This window comes from Boleophthalmus pectinirostris, unplaced genomic scaffold, assembly GCF_026225935.1.
Source record: "Boleophthalmus pectinirostris isolate CB_2022bp ecotype Guang Dong unplaced genomic scaffold, ASM2622593v1 HiC_scaffold_12, whole genome shotgun sequence".
NCBI lineage: Eukaryota > Metazoa > Chordata > Actinopteri > Gobiiformes > Gobiidae > Boleophthalmus > Boleophthalmus pectinirostris.
The window spans coordinates 15369131-15390356 of record NW_026571018.1 but is presented as its reverse complement, the minus strand read 5'-3'; the positions used below and the strand labels follow the sequence as shown (position 1 = coordinate 15390356).

General features: G+C 37.8%; 1 protein-coding gene across 2 annotated transcripts in view; it reads left to right on the top strand.

Annotated features, from left to right (window-relative positions):
- Window positions 1-21226, top strand: part of dlg2 (discs, large homolog 2 (Drosophila)) — a 140079-nt gene that overhangs the window by 105771 nt on the left and 13082 nt on the right. The window contains exons 12-14 of one of the 2 annotated variants that reach the window (XM_055148468.1): window positions 13466-13622; window positions 17265-17367; window positions 20500-20614. In XM_055148468.1, coding sequence (XP_055004443.1) covers window positions 13466-13622; window positions 17265-17367; window positions 20500-20614 — 375 coding nt within the window. Of the gene's footprint in view, window positions 1-13465; window positions 13623-17264; window positions 17368-18614; window positions 18755-20499; window positions 20615-21226 lie in introns of those variants that run through there. The other variant, XM_055148470.1, reaches the window with a different exon arrangement.

Genomic DNA, 21226 nt, shown 5'->3' with positions numbered 1-21226 from the left:
TTGTATCATTTGTCAAACTTTGTATTGTTCTTTTGTCATGTTTAGATTACTTTGGTGAAGTAATACTTGTTGTGCTGTTCTTTCACCCTAAAAAAAGCCATTATTTTTCTCGCTGCCTGGGGCAACTCAGTCCCACACAATAGCACCATGATTAGGGTGAAAAGTTAAGAGACATGTTCTGTCCAAAGCAGAAATGGAAAAGCTAACTCGCTGTGGTAGCATCAGACTTTTGTTTTTGTGAAGAGAAGCAGCATCATTTTCCACATCATTATTTCTCTTCTTTTAGAAAAGTGTAGACATGTTTTTATTAGTTGGTGGGTAACCTCTGGACCTTTTACCATAGTTTTTGTGGCATTGTTGTTTTGTAATTTGCGATCATGGCATCTGAGAAATGAAACCAAACTGAGGCAGTTCTTGCTTTAGTACTTTTTCCTAAACACTGCCATCCACAGTGTGCTTCTTGGTTCTCTGTGCATGTGAAGTGCAATATAAAGCTTCACAATGCTAAAAGATAATGTTGAAACTAATTCATGCCACTGACACAATGAACTAAAACAAGATTATTCCAAAAATACTTACCGTACAATAATGTTCAAAACACGACTTGCAATAAATAAGTAGTAGTTTCATCGTATTTATAATGAGTCATAGAAGTTCTTTATTTAACCCTCTACGGCTCAAATCTTATCATAGTACAGAAAATAACTAGTACAAATAAGAAATACAGATGCATATAAATAAAAAAATAAAGTATAAATAATACAGATAATTACTGAGTGCTTCCAAAACTAATGCTCCATCTATCCTGAGTTAAACAGTCAGTAGATATAGTCATTGTTGTGCAGTATACGGCATACAGTATAACTCACTCAAGTACTTTGCGAGGTACTAACTCTTCAACAAATTTCAGAAATGATAAAATCCTCTTTGCGTTGTGGCTGTCATAGATTAGCTCATCACTGAAGCACAGACAAATACTTTGGTTTTCGCACAGCATTTGCCAAACAAACTGTGCGAATGGCGATAACAAAAGCTCATTTTGGAGAGTAACAGAGGAGCCTGTCTAAAGCTGTGTAGAGTGAAGGATTATGGGTCCATTCTCTTTGGAGTTAAGAGGTTTAGTATCTGCTCTGCTCCTCTAATGACCTCACAGATTAGCACTGTGCTAACGAACTGCACTCTGTCACTTCACCTGCAGGCGAACGCTACACAAAAGCCTATATGTGTAATAAGTACCACTTGTTTTTCTTCACTGTTTATTTATTCTTTTTGTATAGTTAGTAGTTTAGTTGTATAGTTTTTTTTATTGTTGTTTTTATATAGACAATCTGACTCTGGCTTCAATTAAGGCAATTTTGCACATCACACATTATTTCTGAGACAAACTTGATCATGTCTTGGTGAATTTTTGAGGTATTGATAAACTCACAGACCCACATGTATAGATTTTGAACTGAAAGTGGTCCAGTTTGAATTTTGCATTGATGACTACTATTTGCTAACCACATTTATGATCATTATCCCAGCTGCACTATACTGTAGTTGACAAAAAAATTCTTGGTCAACTAAAAATTGTATGTATTATGCTTTTTTCTGATCTACATTTTAATGTTTCTTCATCTAAAACATACCTGGAGTTGTGTTTTATTTCATTCACACATGTTTTTACACAGAAACCCTTCATATTTAGGCTGAGTTCTTCTTTCAAACAGCTTGTCATGTCATATCATAATAAAGTAAGTTCACTTAGTTCATTTAGATAATTTCAGCCCTGCCATTGCCAATCTCTGCTAAACAAAAGCTGTACTGTAGCTGTTAACTTTAATCACATCACAAGGTGGAACAGAGCATTTGAGCTTTGGATATGTAGACAGATGAATAATAAAAGATTACTCAAACACAACTCCAAGTATGTTTTTCAGGAGTTAAAACCATTCGAGTCATTTTTGTATAATATAGGACCCTTCAATCCTATAGTCTTAAAAGAATAATTAGTTGACTATCGTAATTAAAAATAGCTGATTAATAGACTAAACAATTAAAGGCAAACAGCCGTAACACGGGTAAATGAACTATTAACCCCCTTAAATGCCACCACTTCTGATTAATGAGGGCTGATTGTCAAAACTTCCCAAAGCAAAATTGCAAATTTATATACTCGCTGTGATGTTTTTCCAAGTTCACAGAGTAAAATTATGAATTATCCCCATGGCAACGGGCCAGCTGTGCAGTCTCCTCTCTGAATCTTAATAGCACCAGAGGGTCTCTCCAAGGTCACCGTTTGGCTCTGATGCAGTGTGAGTGTGAGGCTCATTTCAGCTCCACTCTGTTTGAATGATTCAGCAGGAGAGACCAAGCCAACTGTCCAGACCTGTCCCCAGCCGCCCCTCACAACCCACTCAGTCCCAAAGCTGGATATTAAACATGTAACAACCGCTACAATGGTCTTGTCTGATCAGTTTGGTGTTTTAGTAAAGTAATCTTTTATATGTTGGACAAGCTAGCGTTTTAATTTATACTCTGTGTCTCTGTGTCTCTGTCATTCAATCCCTTTTAAGGAATAGGAATTTATTTATGATTAAAATAGCAAAATAAAAACACAAGGATCATGTAGAGCGGGTTAAAGGGACAGTCCGGAATTTTGGACATAGGACGTCATTTCTTAGTTAGCCAGAGTGTTGGAGACATGTTGAGACACTTTTTTAAATATTCCATCCAGTCTTGTATTTGCAGAGGTCGCTGGTGCGAGGCTAGCGTGTGTCAATGGCCATAGTTTAGCCTGATTCATCAGCCGGTTTCACTTCATACACGTCTGACCGCAGCATGAGGATTCGTTCACTCAATGGTAGACAGGTACTTTTTTTCATGTAAGCAATCGCTGCTATTTGGGGCTAACTGGTATATTAAGCTTTTCACAAATCCTGTAGGAAGAAGGGCAATAACGCCTTTCCTCTTGATAAAACTCACCAAACATTCTCTTTGTTCTGGCTTTAAATCCTCAAACTCAGGAATCGTTGCCAACACTGAATGTATGGCTCTTCGCTGACTGGCTGGTGCCTGAACTCGCACTTCCAGGGTTTTTGCAAACTGTCTAGTGTATTCCGATTCCTGACCTAGTCGCTGGAGAGAAATGAAACTGAGACGGAGATACTAGGTGGCGCCAGCCTGGCAAGGCATAGATAGTCTGCCACTAAAAACAGTCTTAACCACTCCACAGTGCACCCGAGGCAAATCAGTTATTACTCCAGACTATCAATGTGAATGTCTGTGTCGAGAAAATAATTTTAGAAATAGAACTAATCTTGCATTTGAAGGATTTATGTCTGAGCAGCAGCAGCGAGTTGTGCTTCCTGATAGAAAGCTCGACAGCAGCAGACTGATATCACCTAGCACCTATCTTGCCGGCAAAGTAAAATTCCGCTGCTGCTGAGAAAATAGTCCCTCAACATGCGACGATTCATGCGATGCAAGGTTAGTTTTATATCAAACATTATTCTGTCAACACAGAAATTTACATCGCCTGGCATAATAATAGAGTTGCTTCGGTTGCTTTGTCGAGTGCATAAGACTGTTTTTAGTGGCAGGATAACTATGGCCATTGACATGCACTAGCCTAGCACCAGCGACCTCTGCAAATACAAGGACTAGATGGAATATTTTAAAAAGTGTCTCCACACGTCCCCAACACTCTGGCTCACTAGGAAATGAGGTCCTATGTCCAATATTCTGGACTGTCCATTTAATATTAAAATTTTATGTCCAAAATGACAAGGCTCAGCAATTACGGAGACAGGGTGACAGTTTTTCAATGTTAAGTCAATTGGAGTCAGAGTTGATGGAGCTGGAAGCGCGCCCATGTTCACTTCCTATTTGGATCACTGCAGCAATAGCTTTGTCCGTAATGGATAGGCTGTTATCATTGCTTTCTGATAGAAGTAGGCAAGATATTTTAATAATAAGATTTTAAGAGTTTAGTTAAATTTATCCTTTATTTGTCAGGGAATTAATCTTAAAAAGAAAGGATTATTTCGCTGTGGCTACTCTCCATCTGCAGTCCTTGAGCAGGTCCACACACACAAACTAAAAATTATATTCACTAACTTGACTCTTTATTAGCATTAGCTCTGCAAAATACAATAAAATGTCACAACTTCAAATATAATAGATGGTTTCCTAAAAATACCTGCAAAGACAAATTTTTAAAAATGATTATGTTTTAGTTGTGTGGTTTTGAAAGTGAACGGCCTTATACAGGAAAACTCTCGAATAGCAAATAAAGAGAGTTGATAAGAACTGGAAGCAAGACATATATAAGCAAATTTTAAGCAATTCCTAACAAATAGCAAAAAATAATATCTGTTTATCGTCATCAAGAGAATAAAAAAATGATCTAAACTAAATTATCTGGAAGTATTGAGTGTCTACCATTTCAAACATCATTCAAGAGAAAACTTCACCTCACTGTCGCCTTGAGACAGTCCCCCTATCTTCAATCTAAGATGCTGAGTGCATTTCTGAATATGATTAATGGCTCACCCTAGCTTGAAGGACGGCTAATATATTCAGTGAAGACGTGACAGTGAATAAGCCCACATAAAATCTCCCAAGCTCTTTATTTAAGACTTTATGGTCTCGATCTATCTCCTAAGATGCTCGGACTGTCATAGAAGGCCTCTGTGTGTAATTTAGTAGGTGTTGTTATCGTAGCCACTCTTTAAAGTGTTTTTTTGACAGGAGGTGGATGGGCAGGTCAACTTGTGAAACTGAAATATTGTGCAGAGTTATGTAAAAATAAACTTTCATAGTGTATTTGTATCTGCAACTTTATTAGTAGACCGTATAGTAGACTTTTTTTGCTCAAGCTGCTACTGATATTTTCACGCTGGGGGTGTTCTACATTTATCTCTGTTGTGAAATGTTCAGTAGTTACCGTGGAGACACAATACACACATTAGCAAACACTGACAAAAAAGTTTTAAGAAAGTTTGAAAACTCAGAAACAACAAACAAAATGTATTTAAAGAGCACGGTCCTGTTTAGGAGTTTGATTTTCAGCAAAACGACGAGAGTGACCAACTGAAAAACTGTTAGTAATGCTAGTGTTGTGGAATTTCTATACTATAATCTATAAAAACCAAAGAGGTTGTCTTAAATCAAGGACTCTGATTTATTGAAGCAATTGTGCGCACAATCACAGAACTAACTGCCCCTGCTACAGAGAGTCAGTGCCTAAGATAATAAGATAGTACAGAGGTTTTATAGCCTACAGGGCACATGAATGATGCAAGTACACAGGCTAAGACATAATACTCTTCCAAGGATAGGTCAATGCAAGTCAAGATACAGCAGTGGAATAACAAGTTAGCAATAACATGAGAAATAGACTTTTATCAGGGTTTCCACAGTCACGGAAATCCTGGAAAAGTCATGGAATTTGAAACTGTAATTTTACAGGCCTGGAAAAGTCATGAAATTTTGTAAATTCAATGAACGTTTCGGAAAAGTCATGGAATTTTAGTATCTCTTTCACACAACTACAGCGTTCTGTTAAGTTATTACGCTGTTATGATTATTTCTAAACATATGAGCCTTTTGTTTAAAAGAGATGACATAAATGCACTGACAGTATTTTGAATGTTAAAAAACTATAAGACCAAACCATAAGGTGAGTGGAAAGGATTAACATTTCATATTTAACCCTAAAAGTATGATCAATTGTACACATGTAGGGTGCTGTAAAGTCATGGGAAATTCACTTTAGGTCATGAAAAAGTAATGGAACAGTTTTGAAATTTTATCAGTGAAAAAGAGTGGGTTGTTTTATGGAGGCACAAGGGCAGAGTGTCTAAGATAGCAGGATTAGAGCAAGTTATTAGTTAGCTAGTTGCACAACCCATGACCATTAATCAACAACCTAAACCCAGTAAAAGAGTAAAGACTAGAGTAAAGATTTTTATAACACTAGCTAAAGCTTGTGACTGTAATTATATGTGTGAGAGACTTGTGTAAGAGCACAAATAATCTGAGATCTATCTCCATATCTATCTATATAAAACAAAAATGGCACAAACATCTTCTCTATCAACATAAGGAAACTAAAGTGATTTTTTTGCAGCAATAACTTTGGGAAATTATGCCATTATTCAACCCCAAAGACGTGATTGTTGTCAGCTGAAAGGACATAAACCATAAAACTGATTTATAAGTTTGTGGAGACAGTCTCTAACAAATTATGATAAGTTTCAACATTTGCAGATATTTCTTTCAAAAACAGTGAATCTCTCTTAGAGTTATACTTTGCAGCTACCATCATTAACATCATCATCCCCTGGGGGTGGGATGCCAACTGTAGGCACTGCTCTGTCTGAAGCTCTATTACTTGTTAGATCCAGGGTCCCCAACCCCCAAGCTGTGGGTCGATTGGTACCGGGCCACAAAAGCATGAGCCCCCCTCCCATATGTCGCGTGGACTGTGCCTCGTCCCGTATGTCACATAGACTGTGTCTTCTTGCATATGCTGCGTGGACCATGCCTCCTCTCTTACTCCGTGCAGGCCACTAAACCAGAACTACACCAGAACTAAAACAGAAGAAAAACCAGGACTAACCCTGGATTTAACCAGGACTAAACCATGCCGCGCCTCCTCCCATACGCTGTGTGGACCTCCTTCCGTATGCTGCCAGTCCATGAAAATATTGTTCCTAAGAGCCCCCTGGTCCATGAAATATTGTCAGCCATAAAACCAGTCTGTGGTGCAAAAAAGGTTGGGGACCACTGCTTTAATCTAAGTTTTATTTTCACACAGTCTGACCAAAAATAGTAGTTACCTGTGTAAGCTGATTTGTGCTGATTTTTCAGTCAGTCACTCTGACTGTTTTAGCTGACACTTGTATCGATCACAGGCTCCTGAAAATGTGCTCTTTAAATCAATTTAGTGTTTTTTCTTGAGTTTTCAGACTATCTTAAAACTTTTTCAGTAGTTATTGCTAATGTGTGCATTGTATCACCATGGTAACTCCAAAGTATTCCTCCATTAGACATAGCCAACATGTAGAACACCCCCAGCGTGAAGTCACTGTGGTATGTTTATTGCATAGTTAGCTTACTTTGGTCCTCCTGGTTGAATGTTAAATCAGTCTTTATGTCACAATACTAACTAGCGCTGTTTCCGGTCAGCCTTTCCTCTTCGTACATAACACACTGTGATGGTTCGTGCAAAGACGTCAGTTACTGTGAATTCCTGGCTTTGTCTTATCTGTTTCCTGTCGTGTTCCTGTTCAAACGTCTCTGCATGATTTTAAGTAATAATACAATGTCTTTATTTAGCTATTAGGTTGTGTAAACTTGCTTTGTCCATCCTCGTAGAAATTCCTCACTAGATGACGGAGACAGTCACAGATTTGATTCACACTTCCAGTTGAGGTGAGATCTTCTTGGTCAGTTGCTGCATGCATGTACAATATATTCACCAGCATGATTTTGTAATAGAAACCAGACCTTTAAATTTGTGCATGAGCCTTTTGCATGCCTGAAACTTTCTATGGCATTTTTTCACTGTAGTTAAAGTGTTTTCTTACATGTATTTTCTCTGGTGTTAGCCTGTGGTACTTTACATTTTACTGTAAAGTAACCGTCCCATCCCTATGCTGTATTTATTCACTGGTTTTATGACACAACACCACTTAAAACAGCAAACAGAGTAAAAAAATATAAAATGATAAAGTGTGTTTTCAGTAGCTACAGTAGCAGCTAATATTTTGTTACTCCAAATAAAAAAGTATGTAATGAAGGGCACATTAAATTATAGTAATATGAAAATAATGAAAAAGTCATCTGTGATCATGAAAATAGAGACCTGAAAATAGAGGTGGGAGATATATTGGAAAAAGAATAATGTTGCAATAATTTAGTTTTTGCTAATTTAGAATATTGAGCATATTATCTAGAATTAAAATAGTTAAACATGACCTCGAAAAGAGTCAGAAAAGTCTAGTTTAAAGGCTCTATATTACACAAAATTGACTCTTGTGAGCTTTAAGTCATGTTATAATGTTGTTACCTCATCAAAAACATACCTAGAGTTGCGTTTTGTTTCATTCACACATGTTTGAGTAATTCTTTGTTATTAGTCTTTCTACATCTTCAAAACTCAAAATGCTCTGTTCCACCTTGTGATGTGGAAGATGAAGCGGTAGTTTTCAAGTTGACAGCTCATTTTACCTTTTGTTCAGTAGAGATTGGCATTTCCAGGGCTGAAATCATCCAAATGATTCTAATGACACAGTGGCGCTCTTCCTTTATTACCACATGGCATCACAAGCTGGAACAGTGTTTCCTGTTTGAGAGAAGACAAACAAAACACAACTCCAGGCATGTTTGTGATGAGGAAACAACATTATAATGTAAATCAGAAAATAGTGTAACATGGGCCCTTTAATATTCCAGTCTAGTTTAATATTCCAAACAAAAGGAAGCTTAAAATCACCATTCTGTCCATGTCAAACGTCTTCTATGTACAATTTTCTCCCTGCTATTCCAATGCTGTGTGTCTATACCACTGCTCCCGCCATATCTGTCTCATATCTATGTCTCATTTGTCTTCTCCCAGTGCGCCTCTCTTTCTCTCTCTTCTCTTTCCTCTCTCTTTCTCTCATCTCTCTTCTCTCTCTGGCCCCTGTGTGTCCATGCACTAACCTGTCTCTGCTCTTGTCTTTCGCTCCACTGTAGGCCTCCAGAACCCGTTTACAGCACTGTGAACAAACTATGTGACAAAGCACCCTCCCCCCGACACTTTTCCCCACTAGAGGGCGACAAAAGCCTGCTCCACTCCGTCCCCTTCCCCAACTATCACTTAAGCCTGTACCCTGACTTGGATTTCAGCAGGTATTCCACACCATCACCGTCACTGTCACTGTGTCCTCCTCAGACCCATCGTGTGCTGTGAAAAAGCAGTGGTGGAAGAAGTACGAAGTTGTGTTACTTAAAGTGCATATGACAGGCTTTTTTTTTAGCGTACTTGTACATTAGTCAAATGGCACATAGTGGGAGACAAGTGGAGAATAAAAGTACAAAAATACAAGAAGTAGTGGTGAGTTCTAAGACTTAAAGGTGCATTGTTTAACTTTTCTGGTGGAGGGTCCGTCCATTGCTTTTCCCCATGGACATGTTATTGCTATGTCTGGAATGTTTCACAGTATGACATTAAACCTTTCTATCTTCAAGAGAGACCAAACCAGACCAAGTTATAGGTCAGATCTGTGGAGAGGCAACCCAGATCTGTCAGAATGCCTGTTCTTCTTAGTATTTTTTAGCTACAAACCACCTATAACTGAATAAATGTAATGTAGCAGACATTACATTAGACTCAGCAAGGTCGTTACAACAGAATACCTCTATCTACGTCATTAACACAGAATATTCTATCCAAAATGCAAGGAAATCACCAACCAGAACTGAAAAAGGGATGACGTATCTCAAGGAGCTATCCAAAATAAATGTCACATCAGCTGCCCGTAATTATGTTTACTATGTTACAGTGAAATTAGCAGTTCAGCCTGTTATATGCACTTGAAGTCAACTACAGAGAGCTAAAATGTTTAATTTGAGAACAGTATGTTCATTTTTGTACTTTCCACCACTGAAAAAGCATGATCCACTCAGGTCTATGTGAACATATTCCCTTTGTATTCATGGTGTCTGCTTCTGTCTCTGAGCTGCTGTGTGTCTGTCTCATTTTGTGCAGTTTTTTTGTCCATGTTCTTACTCACCCTTCAGGCTCAGGTCTGGGCTTATCATTCACAAATACAGACTGAAGAATTGAGACTTGGAGTGGGCTGTATGCCAAAAAGAAAAAAAAAATCACATCATGACTTTTTAGAGTTAGAAAAGTTTTGCAAATGTATAATGAGCAAGGTGATGTGTAGTGAAATAGTTTCCTCTCATTAATTTTTCTGAAGAGTATTATATTATAGATGCTGGAGGGTGAAGAATTGAGACTAAGAGTGGGCTGACCAACAAAAAAATAAATAAATCGCATCACGATTTTTTTGAGATTAGATTAGATCAATATTCATGCAGTTAGTCTCTTTTTATCCTACATTAAGGGGTAACTAGAGCTATCTACTGCTACTGAGAGTTTACACTCCACTGTGATTGGTTAAATCAATCTGCCTGTCACTCAAAATGATCCAGATTGACCAATAAGAGAAGTGGTCAGGTCTCTTTGAGGATAAGGCTTCCCAGAAAAACACTGCATCACAATAAGATAAATACCAGATTGTAGCAGGATTAAATCATTATTAGACTGACAAAAGTCAAAAAGTTGACAGTGTGTTTAGAAAATTAAAACATTTTGTTATTTAACACACAAATTAGTTGAGTTTTTCTTCTTTCATGCATGAAACTGAAATGGACTGTCAAAACATTCATGCGTTGTTGCTGCATGAGGTGGACTCTTTGATACTCTGTGCCTGTCACGAGAAAAGTTTTTTGAAGTGGGTACTTTCACTTTCTTTTTGATTGAATCTTGGTTTGTTCATTATGAAATAAGTCTGAGCTAATGTTTTATTAAGGCTAATAAGATAAATGAATTAAGTTACATGATAAAGTGATAAATTTTTTTCCTATAGTATTGATATTTTGCAGTGACATCGTGCTGGGGGTGTTTAACGTGTATGTTTATAGATGGGAATGTTCATTACTATGGTGATACAATGCACACATTAGCAAACACAGACAAAAAGTTTAAGATTGTCTGAAAAATCAAGAAAAATGTTGATTTAAGAAACACATTTTCAGAAGCCTGTGATCAATATGAGCGTTTATGATCCTGATCCTTTGATTTTCAACAAAAGGCTGAGAGTGACAAACTAAAAAACTGTAATTTTACATGTGAGAGGCTTGTTTAAATCAGCTCACTTGTTGTAATTTCATGCAAGTCATCTCTTTCTTTTCAGATTGTCTTAAATGAAAACTCAGATTAATGTCTGACTGGAGTAACAGAGCTTCAGACAGAACAGTGCCTACAGTTAGCATCACACCCCCAGGGAATGTGGATGATATCAGCTGCAAAGTATCAACCCAAACTAAATAATAAGTTACAAAGAATGTGCGTATAAAACCATGCATAATCTTCTATTCTTTGCCTAAACACATCACAGTTTCAGCTCATGAATTGAATTATTTATGAAGTTATAATGAGTTGAGGAGCAGATAAATGAATCCATTAGAAAAGGTCCAGTTTTATGTCCTCTTTATGAAGTATGCGACGTCTTGCTTTGCGGCGCCCCTTAAATCATCCTCTGGTGATGTTTTTATTCTCCTCCAGTGCGAAGTAAAAATGAGCGTATATTTCCCTGCCCTGACCTAGTGCTGTGGGCCGAGAGGAGCGGTCAGGGTCGAACAATAAGAAGGCACCACTGGCAGCTTGGAGATTGCTTCTTGAGTTATTCAGCAGTAGAAAGAGGAGTCAGGTGCTATATAAAATGGGACACCAACTGGAAACTAGAAATGTCTTTTAATATTCTAGCAGTACTTTATTTTAATCTTCAATATATATTTCATTAGTTTAAAGGTGCACTATTGTTTTGCCTTACCGGCCAGTCCCTCCTATCGGACTATAGAGCGTGAAAATCCTCTGTCCAAACTTGAAACTGTCCAACCACAGCCTCTAATTTGTAGCATGTGTTTCTCAAATACAGAAGACATTGCCTCTTGAAAATGTTTGCATTATTAAGAACCAAATAACTTCTCTTACCCGAGTCATGTAAGCATCCATGTTTGTTTTTCACGTGAATGGACCATGCGTCTCTCTGACAGATTAATCCGACTAACTGAAAAACTGTAATTTTATGTGTTTTTTTAAGAGCACAAATCAGCTCAGATAGTTCCAACTAAATCAGGTCTTTCTTGTCCTATTGTGTTAAAATAAAGATCAGATTAAAGTCACTAACTTGAGTAACAGAGCTTCTAACAGAATAATTCTTTAAGTTAACTTCACACTCCCAGGGAATGTTGATGATATCAGCTGCAAATTATCAATACTCATCAATCTAGTGTTCAGGTTAAGATACACTTTATTATCCCCATAGGGAAATTTATTCTCAGCATATGTCCCATCCTTCAGTCCCACTGGGGCACCTCATCAGCAGCAGATGTCCCATGTCCAGATCTTGAGCTAGTCTTGGTCAGGACTGCCTTAGCTGGATTATTGTCCCTGGAGGATATGTGGAGAAACATGCAAAAAAGATTTAGCAATCTAGGTATATAAATTGTTGACTGTGTTCATTTTAGTGGTGTTTTTACCAGAAGGGAAGTAGCAAGTAGCAAAAAATATGTAAGCTGTTTGCTGTGATTTGCATCCTGTATGCCCAGAGCAGCCATTATAATGTATATGTATATTTGAATAAAATGTCATTAAAGCCTTGAGGACTCAATACTATGTAAAGTATGCCACGGACTGCTTATGTAGTTTAGAAATCCTCCAGTAGGTGGCAGTGTGGTACAGAAGATGAAGCAGTGTGCCCTCATGTTGTTGAGTATTAATTTATAACCAGAAATGGATGGCTCCTTGATGTCTGCCACAAACTCCTATCACTCTCAGCCAAGCTTCTAGCTATCTAATGTGTTTTGCATGTTTACTCAATAATATTTTAGTATTGGTTTGTAAATGTAAATGCATATGCAACATTAAAGGGACAGTATTTGATTTTAAATGTCATACATCACCCATCTGTGTCCCCAGATATGAAGGTAGGCATGGTTGAATCAAATATAACTGATAACAATAGTAATATTGATTTAATTTTATTCATAAAATCAATGGACATGATGACCATGTAGTTTGTTATAATGTTGTGTTTTGATTCACATGAGTTTTTTATTTAGGTTGTCAGCTCTTGTGCTAAAATCCAATTGTTTAAACATAAAAGATCTCTCTGATCTGAATGGTCTCTACCTCAGGCAAGCACCAGCAGCCAATATTAATCAGTGCTAGTGCAGCCTCTGCCGCTCTGAGTTCTGGAGGTTCTTTCACATGAGGCCTGGCCTGTCCATTACTGACAATAAGGAAACCCTGTATGTGTCCTCTATATGCAGGTTGAGGAACTAGCAACCTTGTAATTGTAGTTCCTTATTTTAGTACAGTAATAGAGCACGATTTATACAGTTTGACATAGCATTCACTTTTAAATGGTTTTGGTCAAAGATATCAGAAGTGTGTTAAACAGAGTGGATCCTCTCTTGTCAAAAGTGAATGTGGGACAGTGACGCTAAAGTGGAGCAGCGTCCCCTGTGGAGCGAGTCACTGCTGAAGCTCAGTATCTGGAGCTTCACTCACACTCGGATCTTGTACCTGTCTGGTCCTCTCCTCCTCTGTTTCCTCTTTCCTCCATCTCCTCTCCTTCTCCACCATGCTCCAGCCCACAGACTCCCCTGATCTCATGTACTATCTGACCTGTTTGTACAGAGAGCCACGGAAGGTGGTACTGCACAAAGGCTCCACCGGCCTGGGATTCAACATCGTGGGCGGAGAGGACGGAGAGGGCATCTTTGTGTCGTTCATCTTGGCTGGAGGACCGGCCGACCTGAGCGGGGAGCTGCGGAGAGGAGACCAGATCTTATCTGTAAGTCCAGATAGTATCAACTAACATTTAGCATCAAGTTTGAATGTATTATTGGTTAGTTTTAGGTTACTAGTATCATCTGTAAATATTTAATCTTGTTATTTTTTATAAGACTTTTTTTTTTATAAGAACTTATTTTAACATTGACAGTTATAAAGATGCCAAACAGTTATCTCTATTTATTCTGTATCACCACTATATGTGTATATTGTTGAAACTTACATGAGTAAACTACTCAGTAAGAACTTTATAATGTCTTTGTGATGTATTTTTAAATGCATACAAATACATTAGGTACAGGTCTTGAATGTTCCACAGTACAGCATTATACTTAAGTACTTTGCATTTGCTCCAATTTCAAGTACTGTTATTGCTAAGAAATACCCACAGAAACATGGATTCTTATTGTAAGCGGCGTGGTCTCTCCACAGATCTTCACTGTAACTTGGCCTGGTGGAGCCTCCTGTCCCTCTGTCTCCATGGAGATAGATGTGTATAATATATGTATACGTCATACTATTTAAATTCCCCACGTCATGTAATGTGACATCCAGCAATCTTATAAGACAAAAAAAATTGTGCAGTGAACCCCAGACTTTACTGGTGAACATTCTAGGCAGAGCAATAACAGCTCCATAGAGACTTAGACAAACTTTATTGATCCACAAGGGAAATTATTTGGACACAGTGGCTCACACATCACAATATAATATAATAACAAAGAGCAACAAAGAAAAAAGTATAAATGGTAATAAAACATTCTAAATCAGTAGCAAAAAAAGATAGCAAGAAACAGGTGTCAAGTAAGGCATAATTATAAAACTATAAAAATAAAATAGAAAATAAGTAATAAAATATCTCAGCTATATATAAGAGGTTGTGAGGAAAGCTGACAGCGGATCCTCCATTTTAAAGGTGCTCTGTGTAACCTTTCCGGTCTGTCACCTACTTGTTTCCAAGTTAGATGTTATTGCTTTGGGTAAGAATGGTCTACAGAATGGAATGTTATCTGCACAGAGAGTTAATTTAGATCTTTAGAGAGGCGACCCACTCAAAATGAGAATGAGCTCGTTTTTATGGCACTTTTGAGCAATATAAATGGAGAGTTAGATTAGTGTTGTCACAATACAAAAATTTCAAACTTGATTTTGATACTTAAGGATAGACTCGATACTGAGATAATTTTAAAAGCTCTTTTTTTAGGTAAAATTGCAGTTTTGTGTGTTATTATACCGTGCGGTCTTACACTAGTGCTGATAAATCTCATCTGTTTAGAAAGGGTATTTTTATTCAGTTATGTTTTTTTGTGTGTGTTTGTTTTGTTTTTTCAAGATACTTGCTTAAATGAGTTTGTACTTTCTTTACTAGTTTTAGCATTGATTAGTATCTGATTTTCAATACTTTTATTTACTTTTACTTTTTTGACAACCCTAAATTGAACACATGGAAGATAGATAAGTTTATTACAGACAAAGCAACAAAATCTCCATGGAAACCAGCTGGTGGCAGACCCTCCACCAGAGAAGTTGCATAGTGCTTCTTTAACTAAAGCCCTCAAAACACAAAGTATAACCAGTCTAAGTATATATAAACAGTACAGTGGGCGTTGGCTTAAAGGAAATGAGTGTCCCTCCTCATTATGGATAATAGTTATTGCCTCCCACACAGTACAAATTACATGGTTCTGTTTCATTTGCCCTTGTATATGCTATGCTACACTTAGTTAAACTAACATGGCACTGACTGGCACTTCACTTGGCACCTCTCAGCACCAGTGTCTGCCCTGATGAAAGACGACAGTTAGACTTCCCACACTGGCCTGGTTTTGAAGACTAAGAATAACTCTCCCTCCTCTGCCTATAGAGTATATACACGGATAGGGCTCAAATCGAAAATTGCACTTTGAGTACAGGTACAATTTAGGGTTGTAGGATGAATCACAATCAAATTGAAATTGTAATTTGAATGAACGCTAGCTGCAATCTTTTTATTCATTTTATTTGTTTGAGCAAGGGAAAAGAAAATAAACAATAATAAAAAATAAAAAAAAGGATAAGTGCATGTTCATATTTGGGACCTCAAAAGGAGTAGGATGAAGTTTAAAAAACTTAAAATGTCCTATCCCAATAGTTTTAAATGTTTTTTGTTTTTTTTTTAAGTACCATAATTTCCTCCACAAACAACAAACTATCCTGTCATATCTTGCATAAAAACTGCTTGCCTTGTAGTTTAGATCTCTATAAAGATCTGTATTTTTCAGTTCATATTTCATTTTTGTCAGTTCTTCTGGATGTGTTTAAAATTTGAAGTTTGAACAGAGTCATATTATTAAAACATAAATCATAAATCTAATTGTAATTCTTTAAAATTAGATATCACATGTTAATATTGACTGAGCTGAAGTTGGTAAAAATGTGTTTTTTTATCAGTCAAAATTAATAAAATACAGTTTTTCAGTACGGGCACTGATATCTTTTCTGGTGTTGGTGCATCTTTAGTTCATATTGCAGTTTTTGCATAAAGGTGCATTGTGTAACTTTTCTGGTAGAGGGTCAGTCAAATGCTTTTCTTCATGGGGATGTCCTTGCTTTGACTGGATGTTTCACAGTGTAGTATTAAACCTTTCTATCTTCATGGAGACCAATCAGACCAAGTTACAGGTCAGATCTGTGGAGAGGGAACCCCACTCACAGTCAGAACGTCTGTTTTCTAGGTATTTTGGAGCTATAAAACCACCTGTAACTGAATAAATGTAAGGTAGAATTGTTTAATGTCACACTGTGGAAATTCCAGGCAGAGTAATGACATATCCACAAGCAGGTGATGGACTGCCCACCAAAAAGTTACACAGTGCAGCTTAAACTGTTCATGCTCTTTAATATGTTTGAAATAAGCATTATGAACATGATATTACCTATCTTACAAAAATCTAACTGCAGTCGCTCACCTCTATATCTATTGTTATTAAACTTTCTAAAATTGTGCAGCTGATAACTTTTACTGTTCTCATCTAACATGATTTTTGTGCATTCACATCTGGAGGTGTTTGGTTGGCTGCCTCTGCTCTGTTGTCCTCTCCACAACAACTCAACCAAACGTAAAAATAACTGTGTCAACTGAGTGGTCAAATTAAACATATTCTCATGAGGAAATCTGCACAGATGAGCAAATACAAAATGAAGTTTTATGGTTCATTTGACTGAAAGATGTGAAACTCATTCAATACTTGGATTCTTGACTAAATTAAATTACATTTATTCAATTACAGCTGCTATTATTGCTCAAAAATACCATATCTAGAAAAATAGGCATTCTGGCTGTGAACAGGGTTCACTTTTAAATTAATGTGGAAACGGGAATGCAAATCCAATGAGTTGTTGGTATTCCAGTCATCATGATATTTCTGTCCTGTCACCATGATTATATATAATAATGGAAAAAGTACTTCAGATGTTTGCCATTCATTGTAAATTTACCAAATTTAAAGATAAAAAAGGATCAAGTTCCTCAGTACCTCAGGCCTCAGTTACTCTGTTTTTGCAGCCCACAATCAAAATGAAAAGAAGATGTATTTTCTTTTCTTTATTCTAGTTATGTGCATATAGCAGGAGGAGTTGTAAAACTGTTGTGTTTTATTTCCAGGTGAATGGCATTGATCTGCGAGGAGCCACTCATGAGCAGGCAGCAGCAGCTCTCAAAGGAGCAGGGCAGGTGGTCACTATCATCGCCCAGTACAGACCAGAGGGTGAGACACACACAAACACACACTGCGACTTTATAAAAGAGGGACTCCTGGACAGACCTTGTAATTCACACAAAGTTCAACAGTAGTTGTCCTAACAACGGCATGTTCCAGTCAGCCCCCAGTCCAAACTCAGTACAGAGTGAGTGACTGTGGTGTTGTGAACATGCAGCGGATGAGACAGCTCTGACTGGTCACGTCTCCTCTCATTAAAGTGAGCAGAGCCTCAAGAGGCTGACGGCTGTGCACACTGGAGTCACGGTCAGGGATCGCACTGTCAAAGAGGTGCTCACCTCCCAATGTCCACTCACTGGAATGAGTCACCACCGAAACAGGCCTGTTCAGGGTCACTTCAAAGTCAAACACAAGGCACAGAGCAAGGAGCATAAACAGAATAAAGTTTGCATTTTGTTTATGAAGCACACAAAATTTCATGTTCTATACACTGGTGATGTGACGTGGCGTTTGTCTTTGTGACTGGATTAAAATAAGAGGCGGTTTGTGTTGGCGAGCTCCGCTCTGGGACATCAAAGTCTTCTCTGAGTTTGGGCCTGACTCAGACTTCTCTTCATCAGTGGTTCAGTCACACTTGTCCGTTTGATTAGCTCATTTCCCTGTGTGTCGTATCAGACTCTGGGCCCTGCTGTGGGACTAATGTCTCTCTCTTCTCACCATCAGAACTTGCTCTTTGCTCTCCGCGGCGCGCTGCATCTCCAGCTCCAGGTTTGTGCCTGGCTCCTGTGGCTCTGAGCGTTCGCTCATTCACTTCAGGCTCTGGGAGCTCTGAGTGAATGCTGTCAGACAGTGTCATGTTCCCTTCACCACATGACCTGCAACTGTCCTCATGCACCTGCCCTCACTGCATCTGCCCTCACTGCACCTGCCCTCACTGCACCTGTCTTCACTGCACTTTCCCGACTTTACCCCTGCCCTTCTACCCAGGCCGTGTCCCCAGTGTCTTCTCTGATGTCTGGAAAGCATGATGTTTTCAGAAAATATTTTAATCACTGACTTCTTTATTATTTAAATTGTGTCTTTTACAGATTTTTAAAAAGTAAATTAGTCTTGTTGTGTTGATAAAATATATCTTTAAAGGGCAAAAGTAGAATTTTATTAGTAAGTTAAGTACCATGAAATAAAGCGTATCTAAATACTAAAGTGTTTATACTGCATAGACCGTCTTCTGTTTGGTTCACTGGTCGACTCTAGGCTCCGCCTCTGTGCTGTGCTTCTTATGGCCACAGTCACAGGGGAGAGAGAGGTGCTCTCTGCTCCTTTGCACTCAGCACTCACACTATTGGACTGTAGCAAACAGAGAAAGCCTTAGCTAAGCACACAGTGAGATAGGACAGAAAGCCAGAGGAGAGGTCATAGCTCAACATGCAGGCTGGTATGTATGCTCCATTTCAACATTGACTTTTGATGATTACTTAGTTAAATCTAATGTGCAGCTAACTTATATGTTTGATTCATGTTCTCTGTACTTCATTTTGTTGATTGATTATGGGACACATTAAGTTAACTGTCTTTCTAAAAGATGATTGGATCGGTTTGTGTTTTTGGCTGTAAAAAACTTTCTGATTGACCAAGGATGGAGCCAATGGCACCAAAAAGCCACCAAAAATTACTTGAAATGTATTTTGAGTAACAATGTCCTCATCATTGCTACTGTAGAGATTTGTGCAATGTTCTGCTTATATCTGCTACTCTGTGCAGCTGCAGTGGAAGTGAAACCTTGTTAGTCTCATGACAGAAGAAAACATTACTGTTAGTTATCAGGGCTGCTCTGCTCATGTTGAGTGCACTGTCAGGGGAGCAGACTTGTCAACACTGTAACAGACCTGCACATCCTGACATGGTCTTACTGTGCCAAGAACTATTCATTCAAAGTCATAACATCAGCGCATGGGGACTACTGGGTCAGGAAGACAATGTAAATTAAGACAAATGTGAAAACTACTAAATAATATTAGACTTAAAAGTTCTATATTACACAAATTGACTTGTGTTGTGATTTGCTTCATTCACACATGTTTGAGTATTCCTTTATTATTAGTTTGTCTATATCCCAAAGCTCAAAATTCTCTGTACCCCCTTGTGATGTCATGAAGTGGTAGTTTTCACAGCTACCTTTTACTTTTTGTCAATTCCAGGGCTGAAGTGAATGTGCATGGAGTTTAAAAACACAATGGTGCACTTCATGTATTACTACATGACATCACAGGGTGGAACATAGTGTTTTATGTTTGAGAGAAGAACTCAGCGTAAATATGCAGGGTTTGTGTGTGAATGAAACAAAACACAACTCCAGGTATGTTTAAAAAAGTGTAATATAGACCCTTATTTGGCATACAAGTTCTAGAAAAGTTAGGGTATTGTCTAAAAAGAAATCACAAAAAAACGCAAGCATATCAGGTGTTAATAGGCTTTTTCTCCCTTATATTTCAGTATTGTTATAATAATTGCATCTTACAACTTTCTGAGAACTGAAGAGTGGACATGGCATTTTTATTGTATTCCAGTCTAGGAAGAAAGTTGGGCTGCACAGTATATCGCAGTTGAATCAGATTTGTAATGTGAGTTGGTGCAATTGGAAGAAGATATTATCCTGTCTTTAATCTACTTATACCTGGGATTTAATAGCTTGGACTACAGAATACAGACTTCACCAGTACTTTGTAAAAACTACAGAGAAAAGGTTCTGAATTCAACTCTGATACTAAGGAAAAGGCTAATATTAAATGTTTTAAAACTATTCAGGAGAGTTTTTTTCACTTTCTACTTCACATTACTTAATTACTTGAAGCTTCATTACTTCAAATACTGCGTACTAGTTTTAGTATCAATTTGTATCTGCGTAACAAAACTTTTTCCAACCCTAATCGACAGTATTCTAACTTTTTCAGAATTCACTAGGGAAAAATAGGACTTATACAGTTTATTGCCTGTGATATTTTTATTATATTTTATTCTAAGATCAATAGAAAGAAAAAACAACTGTATATATTATTTTGTTTTATTTGATTTTTCAGAGAGATATATTACTTGTTGTTGTGCCCCTCCTTCCCAGCATGCATTGGAGCATTACTCCACACCAGCCTGCCTTTGTTGATCCGTGTACTTCTTCTCTTGCAGAATATGGACGCTTCGAGGCCAAGATCCACGACCTGCGGGAACAGATGATGAATCACAGTATGAGCTCGGGGTCTGGATCGCTCAGGACCAATCAGAAGAGGTCTCTCTACGTGAGGTCAGGCCAGTTTGGATTTTAACCTAGTTCCCAGTGTTCAGGCTAAATCCATTCTAGATGTAAATTTACACCTCACGTGATTCTAATTATGTCTAAAGTTAGAATGGGGTTCTGTTATCCTAATTGGAATTGAATGGAAAAAAGCTCCGTACAAGCACATATGAGCAGTGTGAATCAGGGTGGGAGCTTTTTATAGCATCCCCTATGGACCACCCAATAACACTTTTCTCTGACCTCTCGACAAACTAAAGGCTTTTTATTTATAGGAATGCACAGTAAAATAAAGACAATTATTCAAATATTTATTAAAGGTGCACTATGTAACTTTTTGGTTGTGGGTCCATCACCTGCTTGTTTCACCTAAATGTCATTTGCTCTGCTTTGAATGTTCCACAGTTTGATCTTAAACAGTTCTACCTTACACCCATTTATTCAATTACAGGTGGTTTTATAGCTCAAAAAATCCTAGAAAATCAGGCAGTCTGACTGTGGGGTCGCCTCTCTACAGATCTGACCCATAACTTGGCCTGGTTTGGTCTCCATGATAAATGATAGAAAGATTTAACATCATACTGTGAAACATTCCAGCCAAAGCAATAATATCTTCTTGGA